Raw genomic sequence first — 12,302 nt, 5'->3', positions numbered from 1 at the left:
TGCTCTCTGCCGCCCTTGCCCAAGAACCAGTTTGCGTTCGCCATGTAAGCTAGAATGTCTGCCATGTATACAACTGCCACAAGCTTACGTGTTTACATGGTGAGACTTACACAGACACTCGCAACTTAGCTCAATATTAAGTAAAAAGCACATTTGCCTGCAATTTCTGGCGAGCTTCTTTATATATTTAAGTAGCCACACTATGTAAATCAAATAGAAATTAGCGTAGTTTTTGGTGAGTGCACCCTGGCGCAGTTGCCATGTAGCTGATTAAGAATACATGGCAAGCTACATGAAACGCACACATACACATACACGCACATGCATACGTCATGTATTGCTCGGCCTCAAAAGTTGGGTTATGTTTACAGCAACAACAGCGAGCGGTGTGAGTCGCGGGGGCTGAACAACGAATGACGTGCACAAAGCAGACGAAAGTAACGCGCCCACCCTAGAAGTTTGAATTGTAAATAAGTATTAGGGTTGAGCAGAAAATGTTCAAACGAATAATTTGATGTGGCATAATTTAATATGTTTATTGTATAATAAATTTTCTTTTATTTAGTTCAATAAAAGCAACAATCAAATGCCATAGTATTTATTGTTGCTTGTTACGTACAATGTTCTTTAGTGTGGTCGAATGCGGTGAACCTCTTAATACCATATGTTGCATATGCAAAGCAGTAGAAAACATTTAACACTATTTTTATTCGCCAAATACATTTTTATTATTGTTTGTTTATTTTATACAATTTATCGATAACAAATCAGCTGTTCACTTGATAAGCAATTGCACAACTGTTGCTTTGTCCGGCCGTTTTAAAAAGTTTGGTCACTTTGGACATCAGACGCTTCTCAGGAGTTATTTTACAAATTGCCCAGGGAAATTTTTCGAGACCAAAAATTTCCTTTTGCCTATCAGATGCATTTGACTGCAAAAAGAACGGTAACTAAAATATACAGAAAAAGTAGACATTTTCTTTAAATTTGATTTTTTTATTTCATAATTTGTAGAGTTGTGCGTCCATTAAATATTGTACACAAGATAATCACAGCTGTGGAGTGAATTCAGTCTTCAATCTGTGTAAAGCTCATCGAAATCCAGTAGCCTCCAGTGCTTGGCCAGGACCTGCAACAGAAGAAAAGAAATAAAAAGAAAAAAAAAAATGTCCTAATAGTCCAAATGTCGATTTCAGGTGTCGTGCAGTCTTTTGGTCTCTCGCTCCACAAGGGAACTGAAAACTTGACAGTCTTAGAAAAATTGCAGTTTTGGAAATATCAATTTGAAAAAGTCGATTGGACCAGAATATAATCGTCTAAAATTTTTCATTTCTGGAGAGCCAACCGGCTCAAAATGTGCATCATATTATCACATATCTTATACTCGAAGAATATGTATATGTATATCTTTGGAGGTTTTGAACCTTTTACGAATTAATTTTTCTGGTCTCATTTTGTAGTCGTTCTGTCGCTGAAAGACAGAAATATTTCAGATTTAGCATGGGTTATGCTCTTGTCTTGGGGGTTAGCTTGCCGGTCCGGTTGTTAGATGTGATATTAGATTTGGATCGTTTTTAAAAAACGATTTGTATATATATATATAAATATAGTATGAGTGCTGTTTGCTTAAGGGGGCTGCGGAGTGCGGGGCGTGACTCGACTCCGACTTCGCATGGAACGTTCAATTTGCAACTCTTTGGTTGCTTTCTTCTGACTAAAAGTCCAACTCTCGTGTGGGGGAAGCACCGGGGGGTTAAAAGCACACACACACACATTACACACACGTCACTGCTTTGATTTTTCATTAACATTGTTAACGGTACGTTCTTGTTGTGCTGTTGTAGGTTGTTGTTGTAGCGTCTTTTAAATAAAGTTCACGTTTTGTGCTTGATATATTTTTTTCTCTCTTTTCTGTATTTTTTTTTGTTTTGTTTTAAAATATGTATTAGATGATTTCTTTTTTTTTTTTTTGTAATTTGCTTATTTTGTAAGTTTGTTTAAATCATAGAGAACTTTCGCATGACAAATAGCTAGGCAAAAGAGAGAGAGAGTGAGAGTGTAGGAAACAGGCAGAGAGAGAGAGAGAGAGAGAGTTGGAGTGTTGTGTATAAGAGACGAGCTGTTCGTACGATTGGATTTGCATAACGATTATTGGCGCTGGGGCTGTGTGCGTGGGTCCAGCTGCTCACTTAGCTTACTTTTTCTTTCATTTATGATTTTCATTGCATTCGAAGACATCTTCGTTTCTTCTACTTTTCTTCGACTTTCACACGCGACCGTTGCGACACTTTTGTGTGCATCATTTCTTAAGATGGAGTAGGTTGGTTGGGAGGATTTTCGCGCACTTTTTGAATACCCGTAAACAATACTCAACGACACACTCAACGTCTGCCGTCCCGATAGCTGCGTTGACCCCCACCGCCACCACCACGATCGCCACGAAATTGTCGCGAGGATCCGCTACGATTGCCGCCATACTCGCGTCGTCGACCGCCTACGGAGCTGTTGTTGTTGTCCCGGTTGCCTGCACTGATACCCGGCACGTTTGGCCCGCCCACGTTGCCGCCAGCTGCATTGCTGCTGCCACTGCCATTGGCAGCGTAAACCGGAAATCCAGGTGGAGCCGACACTGTCGGGAGACCGGCATTTTTCCAGGCCGCAAAATCCTCGTAGCTGGGCGCCTTATCGAAACCCGGCGGCGGTGGTCGCATTGGCTGTGGCGGCGGGTAGTCTGGCAGCGGCGGCGCTCCAGGTCCATCATAATACCGCACCGGTGGCGGCAGTTGCTCGTACATTGACGCTGGCGCGCCCGGTGGTAATGCGTTGGCAGCTCCCGCTGCCGAGGGCATTGGCAACTGGCCAAAGGGCGGCACAAACGGCAGCGGGGGCAGCTGGCCGTGCATGTTGCGTATATAGTCGGCCACATAGGCCTCGGCGGCAGCGGCCGAGGACATGTAGCGCTCCCACGAGGGCATGCCCATGTCACCGGGACCAGCTGCACCGCCAGCCATCTGGCGGTAGGGTGAGCCACCGCGCTTGAAGCCGCCGCTGCCGGGCATGCCCATGCCCATGCCATGGTGATGATGATGCCGATAGGGTCGTTGATGATGATGTGGCGCGCCATGTCCATAGCTGCGCTTGTGCCGCATCGGTCCGAGCTGGCTGTTGCCACGACCGCTGTGGCCCCGCGTGGAGAGGCTGCGCGGCGCCTTGTAGATAACATGGATGCCCTTCTCGCGCATCACGCGCGCCGTTTCCTTGGACTTCCGCAGAATGGGCGTCAATTCGATTTGTTCATCCTCGGGAAACAGACGGCACAGTTCGGCGCCAATTTTGGGCTCAATCTCCTGGCCATCACGTCCTATCTTTACCGGCTTGCCCTCGTTCCACGAGTTGTGCAAGTGCAAGGTGGCATTAAACGACAGTTCCTTGCGACAGATCCAATCCAGCTCGATGACGCCGCCCAAAGCCTTCGGCGAAATGCTGGGTGGCAGCACCCAGGCCACCTGCGGTATGTCCCTACGCGAAGGCGCAGCCATGCGCGCAAAGCCCGCGAATTTACCTATCAGATCAGATATAAATGGGAAGAGAGGAAAGAGAGAGAGAGTATTAGTTACCAAAATGGAGTCCCAGCCAGCCCGCTTACCGCTCTCATTAACGGAAAATATGAGCAGCACATTGCGCGCCTCCTTGAAGGCCTGACTCAGATTGGCATCGTTCTGGGGCAGCGTCGCCCAGACGCTCTTGCTCTTGGACAGCTGCACGTTGTCGCTGTTATTGGACTTGATCAGAAAGAAGCGGGTGTCGCGAAATAGATAGTTCAGCTTGGTCATGTAGTCATAGGACTTTTGGGTGTTGCCACCGCCATCCTTTTCTGGCGTGGAGCCCTTCGAGCTGCTCGCCATCGTCACCTTGCTGCGCGCGCCGCCATTCCGTTTGTGCTGTGTGCCCGAATCCGAATCGGAGGACTCGCTATCCGACTCGAGTGCGGGCAGCAGTGAGGGTTTCTCGTCCTCCGCATCGCTAAGATCGCTCTTGTTGCCGCCGGCACCCGCCCCACTCAGATTGGCTGCCGTGGAGCTGCTGCTGCTGGTGGTTTTCTTGCTGCGCGTTTTTTTGATGCTCGGCTCACGCTCCTCGCTGTCCTGCGACTTGGAGTTGGCCTTCTCATCTGTCTCAACGGGCTTCTTCGACTTGGACTCGCTGCCGCTGCTGCTGGACTTTTTCTTTTTGCCATTAAGGTCGCCGGGTGATGCGTCACGCTTGGTTTTCTTAGAGGACTTGCCCTTGCTAGTGGACGCAGCTGATGCAGTTGTTGACGTTGCGGGTTTGGCAGCAGTTTCTTTGCTTGCTTTACTGCTAGACTTGGTTTTGGTCAGCCGTTTGCTGCTCCTGCTGCCATCCACAGAGGACGGAGCCGTACTTACCGAGCTAATGCTCGGCTCCGAGTCGGAGGCCATGGAGCCAGCTCGCGATTTGGACGCTTCACTGCGCGTGTCGAACGAATCGAAGTCCTGCAATTCCTCGGCAATATCCGCCTCATTCTCGTCAAGGCCGAGATGTACTGCATCTAAATCGGCCATGTCGCGCATTAGCGACTGCTGCGCTTATCCTATTTGACGCAATGAACGGTACTCTGTTTGTTTACCTTCCCACAGTGTTTTGTTGCTGTAGCTGTTGCTTTCGTTGTTGTTGTTGTTGTTGCCCGCTTGTAGTACTATGGACTGCTTGGCGGCGGCTTCTCTACTCTCCTCTTCTATGCGCTCCTTCATTCAAGCGCGCATGAATGAGACAGCAAGCGGAGCAGCGGAAATAGACATAGAGAAAAAATGCCAATCGATTTAGCAAACCGAATCTGCAAAACTCAATTTGCAAATTGCACAGTGTCCAACACTCACTTTCTGCACGCTGCGTGCTAGTAAACGCAGTAGATTTGCGCTCACTTTATTGCACTTTTTGTGTATTTTTCACTGCTTTAATTTACCAATTTAGAAGAACAAATCTTTTACAACGATTTTGCGTCAAGAGAGACAAGAGACCAATGGCGGCAGAGGAGTGCCGCTATATGCATACAAGCGCAATGCAGGGTTTCTTTGGGCTTAACATCGAATTTGCATCTACCGACCGGCAACTAGTTATCGAATAGCTACCGGCCTTTTTTCCAAGCTTAATGCATTGTATGTCTAGTGGCTTAATGTTTAGCTGGCTAAACTTTAAAAAGGCTTTTAATTTAAATTAAATTACAAGTAAAATTGATATATTAAATAATCAGTAGCAAATACTATACATTTTATTGTTACAATATTTACAATAATTTTACAATAATTTTTCTATTTTTTATTTTAACATCGACTAGCAGCAACAATATGATGATTACATATCTTGATCATAAGCACTTCCTAAGCAAACATAAAATACAAACAAACATCATTTGAATCTAAGTGCTACTGCTGGCAGTTTAAAGACGTTACATTTAAATAGTGACGCACGCATTTGGCTCGTGCATCATTGTGCTCTGGTCCATTCGATAGCAGAGCTGACCAGCTGATTCATCGATAGGCAGAAGAAGGCAATACAAACAAAGAGCAGGCACAAGCTGACACAATAAAAACAACACAATAACAATAACTAATTAAAGCAAAACAGCAAGTATTAAACACTGTGAGTCATCGAATAAACGGGCAAAGGTTTATTCTCAACCATGTCCGAGAACACAGCAAAAGAAGCCGAACCACCCAGCTACGAGGAAGTCATGAGAGGCAGTGCGCCCCCCATGCAGGGTGAGTAAACGAATGCCAAAGCAAAACACGTAAACATTACATTACACCAATTAATGCAGATGCTCGACTCATAACTGGCGTACATCAGGGCGCGCCGTCAGCACCACCAAATATGGCCAGCTATGGAGCATTTGAGACAACGCCAGTTAGCATTGTGGTGCAGCCAGCGCTGCCCACAGAGATCATAGTGATCGGTGCGTGCCCGTCGTGCCGCATTGGCTATCTGGAGGACACATTCTCGCCGCTGGGTCTATGCTGTGCAATATTTCTCTTTCCCATAGGCATACTCTGCTGCCTGGCGATGCGCGAGAAGCGCTGCAGCAATTGCGGAGCGACATTTTAGCTGGAAGCGCTGCGCCGCCAGGTTAACTCTCGATGATCTGCAAGATCTGCAACTATTCCCTGACACATTGGACTGTTAAGTTTTTAAAATCACACAATCAAATTATGCTAACTGGTTAGCTTGTTAATCATTAAACTCGATGTATGTATGTATATGCACATGTATATATCTGTAAATACGGATATCTTAGGCTCTCACGAGGCGTCTGCTCTGCCCGGAATCAGACTCGCCCAAACATTACATTCCATTTGCGATGTGGCCGTTGTTGTGTGGACAAGGCCCGCTTCCGTCAAATTTAATTGAGATATAATGGGGGCGGTTTTGAATTACGCCGCTTGTTTGCTGCCTTCTCTTTTTATTTTTGCTTGCATATATGTTTTTGCTCTTTGTGAAACGTAAACAAGTGAAAATTTAAGTTTAAGCATGCACGACTCTCGCATGCCCTGTAAATAAATAAATTATTAGTCACTCTCCGTAACTGTCCATTAGTTAATTTTATTAAAAAATGATCAATAATATACCCACTTTCTATGCGAATTGCTTCATCAAAGACAGATCTATAACCATAAATCCAATTCGGTTTGCCACACGCCTCTGCAGCTAGCTTATATGCCCTACTGTGTATATTGAATCAGCTCAGTGTAGAACAAAGTCGCCGGCATTCACATCCGCCGCATGGGCATCTTTCAGACTGCAGTCGCAAAAGTCTCTCGCGTAGACATGTCCAATATCTCAGCTCTGCTCCAGCTGCTCCTGCTGCTGTGGACTACGCTCCTGGCTGGAACAGTGTCGGCCTCCGCCCGCTACAATGTGGTAATGGTTATCTTTGACGATCTGAGGCCAGCTTTGGGTGTTTATGGCGATAGCCTGGCGCGAACGCCACATCTGGATGCTTTCGCCCAGGGCAGCAGCTATTTTACACGCGCCTACAGCCAGGTAAGCCTCCAGGATTGCTCCCAAGCCCAGTTTTGATAGATTTGCTCAATAGCAAGCGCTGTGCGCACCCAGCCGCAACTCCCTGCTGACCGGTCGACGTCCAGACACGTTGCATCTGTACGATTTCTACAGCTATTGGCGCAGCTTTGTGGGTAATTTTACGACCTTGCCGCAGTACTTTAAGGAGCACGGCTATTACACCTACAGCTGCGGCAAGGTATTTCACCCGGGCCTTTCCTCCAACAACAGCGACGACTATCCTCTGAGCTGGTCGGCGCCGGCGTTTCGTCCGCGCACAGAGCAGTTCATGAACTCCCCGGTCTGCCCGGATCATGGGGGGAGCGTGCTGCGCAAGAACTACCTGATATGCCCCGTGCAGCTGCAAACGCAGCCATACAAAACGCTGCCGGACATCGAATCCGTGACGGAGGCACTGCGTTTCATAGATTCGCGCAAGCGCAGTCGCCAGCCGTACTTTCTGGCGGTGGGCTTCCACAAGCCGCACATCAATTTCCGCTTTCCCAGGCAGTTTCTTGGTCGTTTTCCTCTGGCACCTTTCTACAACTATACGGAGGATGCTGTGAAGCCGCCGGATATGCCAGACGTGGCCTGGAATCCCTATACGGATGTGCGCTCACGCGACGACTTCAAGCACAAGAACATATCCTTTCCCTATGGACCCATTTCTAGGCAGCAGGCGGCGCAGATTCGACAGGCCTACTACGCCTCCGTGGCCTATGTGGATGATCTGTTCGGCAAGCTGATGGCCCGCTTGGATCTGGAGCGCACCGTGGTTGTCGTACTGGGCGATCACGGCTGGTCGCTGGGCGAACACGCCGAGTGGGCAAAGTACAGCAACTTCGAGGTCGCGCTACGCGTTCCGCTTATTATACGCAGTCCAGAGTTTCCATTGACCCAGCCTCGTCCGATGCACAGCATCACAGAGCTGCTGGACGTCTTCCCTACGCTGGTGGATCTGGCCCATCTGCCGCCGCTTCCGGCGTGCAATAGAAGCAGCAGCGGGCTGGAACAGCTGACCTGCTCCGAAGGAAAGAGCCTGTACCCGCTGCTCCAAGGCTTGGGCTTGGGTGAGTGCCATGTGTGCTTGTGCGACCACCTTTAGCTAAGTCTTTTTATCCCACAGCTGAGGAGCATGTGGCCATCAGTCAGTATCCGCGTCCAGGTATGCTGCCCACAAAGCATCCCAACAGCGACAAGCCCAAGCTGCGCAATATCAAGATCATGGGCTATAGTCTGCGCACGAATTACTATCGTTATACGCTCTGGGTGCGATTCCATGCCCATAACTTCAGTCGAGGTGAGTCAAAGGGTTCAGGGCTTCCTCGAGCTATTTACCCTTAAGGTAGAAATACCTTTAAGTTAAGGAGAGTGCCCGCAAAAATTTAAACAAAAACAAAAAGGCGAATTATTTTCTTTTCAATTTATTTTTCCGCTAAGGAAAATATGAATATACAAATTATAAATATTTAAAAATACCCTTATCGATTGTAGATAAATAAATTAATAATAAAATATTTTGCCTGAAAATATTTACAGATTGGCACAATGTCTACGGCGAGGAGCTGTACGACCATCGTTTGGATTCCGGCGAAGAGTTCAATTTGGCTGCGCTGCCGGAGTTCAATGCCATTCGCCAGCACTTGCGCTGCCGTCTGATTAAGGCCGTGGGTTAAAGTCCTGCTAGGGTCAAATATAACAGTTCATATGTATTATAGAAAAAACAACAAAGCATTAAAGAAATAAACTTCGCAAATTATATAAAGGAAATTATTTAATAAAAGTTTGAATCTTAAGATAGTATAGATACATGGTATCGAAGTTATGGGATACATAAAATAAACAAAACAAGGAAATATTATAAAGTATTAATAATAATAATAATAATAAAATATTGATAATAATAATAATTATGTTAGTAATATTAGCTTTCATAACTATCATAACAATATGTTAAAATAATTTCAAATTATTTATATAATAAGGATCAATAATATTCTCCATTGATTAGTTGCTTGGTTACGTTATGCCAATATTATAGGGTGTCTATTAGTTGAGGTCCATTTTTTTTGTCTCTTCACTCTTGTCGCAGCTCGTGCCGCGCCGCGCTGCCCCGCGCATGCGTGACTTGTGTCCGTTGCCTTTTCCGTTGCTTCGTTTTGTGAATATTTGTGAATGAAATTTCATTGAACGAGCGGCTCTTGCCGCTGCCGCCGTTGACAGCGAAGTCGTCGCAGTCGCCGTTGGCGTCGCAGTCGCAGTTGGCGTCGACGCCCATGCTGTTGCCAGGCGGGTGAAAATATGTTGGCGCTGTTTGGCTGGGTAATTAAATCTGCAGTCGACGCATCGCTTGATCAATCTGGTCTGCCCCTCGCCCCCCGCCAGCTGCCAGCTTCATTCGGCTGTGCTCTCCAATTGCACACCTACATAACTATGCACACACGCACACACGCACACACACACATGCACATGTGTGTCTAGTGTTTGGCGTGGGCTATGCTGGGAGTCGGCTGTGTTGGTGGCTCCGCTTGTCATCTGGCCATATGGGCCGTTTCTTGAGGTGATTAAACTGAATTTTTGGCAGCGCTTTTACTCGCAATGGGCGTTATGAACCACATTTTCCGCTAGCCATGCAGCTGCTGGCATTGTGTGTGTGTGAGTGTTGTGTGTGGTGGGTGTGGCAGATGCCATAAATTGCAGTTATACGTGTATGTGCATACATATGTAACATATATATGTAAAGAGCAGCCTACTCATATGAATTTCGAAAGCTGTGCTTAAAAGCGTATTTCTATACCCTGATAGTTTATGAAAGTGTTCAAAAAGGGTATTACATATGTTTGTAATAGGCACCTGACAGCTTCGATCTGGATGCAGATTTCAGATGCAGATGCATTTCAGATTAGATATTCATTTCATTTTATCTTTATTACGATTTGAATATAATGTTAAATATTATTATTACTCTTATTAGTAGTATTATTGTTGTTATTATAAATATTATGATTAGTAAACGTAATGCTAAACCCTTGCCGAAGTGGAGATACACCTCTAGGGGGGAGTTTCTAGTGATCCCAGTGTGAGAAGATCCCCAGCATAAAGAAAGGTATTTGTATTGTTTATTAGCATTACTAAAAATATTATAATACTCTTTTTATTATCAGCAGTTTTATTCGTTCTATTGTTATTTTTAGCATAGCATATAAATAACCAAAGTGGTCGAACTTGAATATTCATCATCCGTTTGATTAGCTATCGACAAAAGGTTCCATTACATTTTCTACATTCAAAATTGAAATATGAGGTGGGCAACAGTTAGTCTACAACTTCCTGATCTTCATTCTCAATTGCAGCTCGAGAACTTCCGGCATGGACGAAGCCATTTTCCCAAATGCAGAAAGTGCTCCTTCTCTAGGTATTTCTAGAGTATTTTACCTGGTGGGGCCAGGTGCTTGGTGGCACACGCCTGGTATGTTAATGTGAAGATTCATGCAGTTAAGGCATTTAAGAGTAGATGAAAGATGAGAGGAATCTGTTTGATTGTTCAAAAGGCCGACGGCTGGCAAATGTTACTGAAAGACGGGCTCGAAAAATAAACTCGCTAAAAAAGCTATAAAGCTAACAAGTAAATTTGAGCAACACACACACGCACACGCATACAAAAAACCACTCAAAAGATGTGAGTTAGAGTATGGCAACTAATGTGAATAAATGTGAATACATGTGAATACAACTATATATAATATGAGTTTGTAGGTTGTTGTCGTGGTTGTTGTTTATTTCTAAGCTAATTCAAATGCGTGGGCGTCACAAACGAAATTGCAAAATATGCGTAGGCAGTCGGTGGATATGTGTGCGAGTGTGTGTGTGTGTGTGTGTGTGTGATACCTCAACAACATCGTTGCGTTCTTTCTTACCTACGCACAGTTTTCAAGCAACTGAACATAAACGTGGTGCTCGATGCTCGGTGCCCGATGCTTGGCTTCAACACGGGCTCCCAGCTTTAGACATCGCGTCGTCGTCGTCGTCGTCGTCCCGCTCAAGTTGGCCCAAGAAAAAATGCTAATTTTGGTTGACATGCCATAGTTTGGCTAAGGCTAATGACGAAGGTTGTTTGTTGGCTCCGTCAGTTGATTTAATTTTCATGAGCCCATCGAAAATGCGTCAAATGGGTATATTGGCTTTGTGCGCGTGTATGTGACAAACAGAAGTAAGTTTCTCCAAATCCAATTAAATTCTTGATCTATTCTTGATCAGCATCAACTGCCGAGTCGATCTAGCCAGCTCTGTCTGTCCGTCTGTCAGTCTGAATGATCGATTTGAAAGATTATAAGAGATACAGATTATAAGATTAAAAATCTATATCGACAACATGTTTTTTGATCACAACTCTTAGCTTATTAGAGCTAGAGATTTAAGTTCCTTGTGGAGCATACGCAGTTTCAAGACCCTGAACTTTTTGGATAGTCTTGGGCTTTGGTATATACACACTCCTAATAGTTTAATAAAGATCGGACCAAAAAGCAGCGTAGTTAATCAAGTATGCATATCTCATATAAAGTGTGGCACCAAGGCAAGGAGAAACACAGAATGTTACTTAATAGGACTTAAGACTCGCAGCTTTGCTTAGGGTATCTGCCAGTCGAGTACTTCCGACTAGAGCATTCTTACTTTTTTTTAGATGGCTAGTAAACTACGTTGCCCATAACTGGTTGCCATTCGAGACGGCGATAGGAAGGCGGAGCGCGGGCTCTAAATTTCTTTTGACGGAATCTCCATGAATTAATGTTGGGCCGGATTATGCCAACTGTTCATCATCAGCATGATCATTATGATCAGTGGCCTCTCCTTAGGCGCTTGCCACTTTATATACATATGTATAGAATACTTATACCTTTAACAGATGTCAAGCTGTGTCAAGCTGGAAACTTTGGGTGATTACTTATGCTGATGAGACCCGAGAAGCGCTGCCTAGCTGACAGCCGAGTTTGCCAACTAACAAAATAGTTTTTTATGGCAAAGGCAACAGCTTTAACAAAAAACTATGAGAAGAGACTTTGGCTAACAGATCAGTGTGTGAAGCTAGCCAAATCTTTGCCGTGATCTTTGGATAACTATTTAAGAGCTATTCGGAGATACCCATGGGTCGCCTCTCAATGTCAAGGCCTGATCGCTTCATCAGCGCATTTTTTCAGCTTTAGCTGCTCCCCAAAAAAAAAAAAAAA

At 45.3% G+C, this 12,302-nt stretch overlaps 3 protein-coding genes across 3 annotated transcripts; 2 read left to right on the top strand and 1 right to left on the bottom strand.

Moving 5' to 3' along the window:
* Positions 1–1,941: 1,941 nt before the first annotated feature.
* Positions 1,942–5,032, bottom strand: LOC115771052 (YTH domain-containing protein 1). The gene is made up of 3 exons (XM_030716599.1): positions 4,899–5,032; positions 3,647–4,766; positions 1,942–3,562 (listed from the first exon to the last, which is right to left on the bottom strand). Exons 2-3 carry the CDS (start codon positions 4,590–4,592, stop codon positions 2,382–2,384), a joined length of 2,127 nt encoding a protein of 708 aa, XP_030572459.1. The 5' UTR covers positions 4,593–4,766; positions 4,899–5,032; the 3' UTR covers positions 1,942–2,381.
* Positions 5,033–5,572: 540 nt separating this feature from the next.
* LOC115771071 (brain protein I3) lies at positions 5,573–6,281 on the top strand. Its single transcript, XM_030716623.1, has 2 exons — positions 5,573–5,780; positions 5,840–6,281. Exons 1-2 carry the CDS (start codon positions 5,702–5,704, stop codon positions 6,121–6,123), a joined length of 363 nt encoding a protein of 120 aa, XP_030572483.1. The 5' UTR covers positions 5,573–5,701; the 3' UTR covers positions 6,124–6,281.
* A 456-nt stretch (positions 6,282–6,737) lies between these two features.
* LOC115771056 (iduronate 2-sulfatase) lies at positions 6,738–8,816 on the top strand. Its single transcript, XM_030716604.1, has 4 exons — positions 6,738–7,059; positions 7,112–8,147; positions 8,204–8,377; positions 8,617–8,816. The coding sequence occupies exons 1-4, from the start codon at positions 6,799–6,801 to the stop codon at positions 8,751–8,753; spliced, it is 1,608 nt and encodes a 535-aa protein (XP_030572464.1). The 5' UTR covers positions 6,738–6,798; the 3' UTR covers positions 8,754–8,816.
* Positions 8,817–12,302: the final 3,486 nt, after the last annotated feature.

This window comes from Drosophila novamexicana, unplaced genomic scaffold (genome assembly GCF_003285875.2).
Source record: "Drosophila novamexicana strain 15010-1031.04,08,12 unplaced genomic scaffold, DnovRS2.1 tig00000024-arrow-pilon, whole genome shotgun sequence".
Taxonomy (NCBI): Eukaryota; Metazoa; Arthropoda; class Insecta; order Diptera; family Drosophilidae; genus Drosophila; species Drosophila novamexicana.
Note: the sequence above shows the minus strand (reverse complement) of the source record. Positions and strands in the feature narration are given on the sequence as shown.

What these genes read in the sequence shown, in the direction of transcription:
- LOC115771071 (XM_030716623.1), top strand. Translation starts at nt 5,702, where the DNA reads ATGTCCGAGAACACAGCAAAAGAAGCCGAACCACCCAGCTACGAGGAA. An exon ending in CAGTGCGCCCCCCATGCAGG is followed by an intron (nt 5,781 to 5,839) that starts GTGAGTAAACGA and finishes CAATTAATGCAG; the next exon opens with ATGCTCGACTCATAACTGGC.
- LOC115771052 (XM_030716599.1), bottom strand. Translation starts at nt 4,592, where the DNA reads ATGCGCGACATGGCCGATTTAGATGCAGTACATCTCGGCCTTGACGAG. An exon ending in ATTTTCCGTTAATGAGAGCG is followed by an intron (nt 3,563 to 3,646) that starts GTAAGCGGGCTG and finishes CTGATCTGATAG; the next exon opens with GTAAATTCGCGGGCTTTGCG.
- LOC115771056 (XM_030716604.1), top strand. Translation starts at nt 6,799, where the DNA reads ATGGGCATCTTTCAGACTGCAGTCGCAAAAGTCTCTCGCGTAGACATG. An exon ending in GCTCCAAGGCTTGGGCTTGG is followed by an intron (nt 8,148 to 8,203) that starts GTGAGTGCCATG and finishes TTTATCCCACAG; the next exon opens with CTGAGGAGCATGTGGCCATC. An exon ending in TGCCCATAACTTCAGTCGAG is followed by an intron (nt 8,378 to 8,616) that starts GTGAGTCAAAGG and finishes AAATATTTACAG; the next exon opens with ATTGGCACAATGTCTACGGC.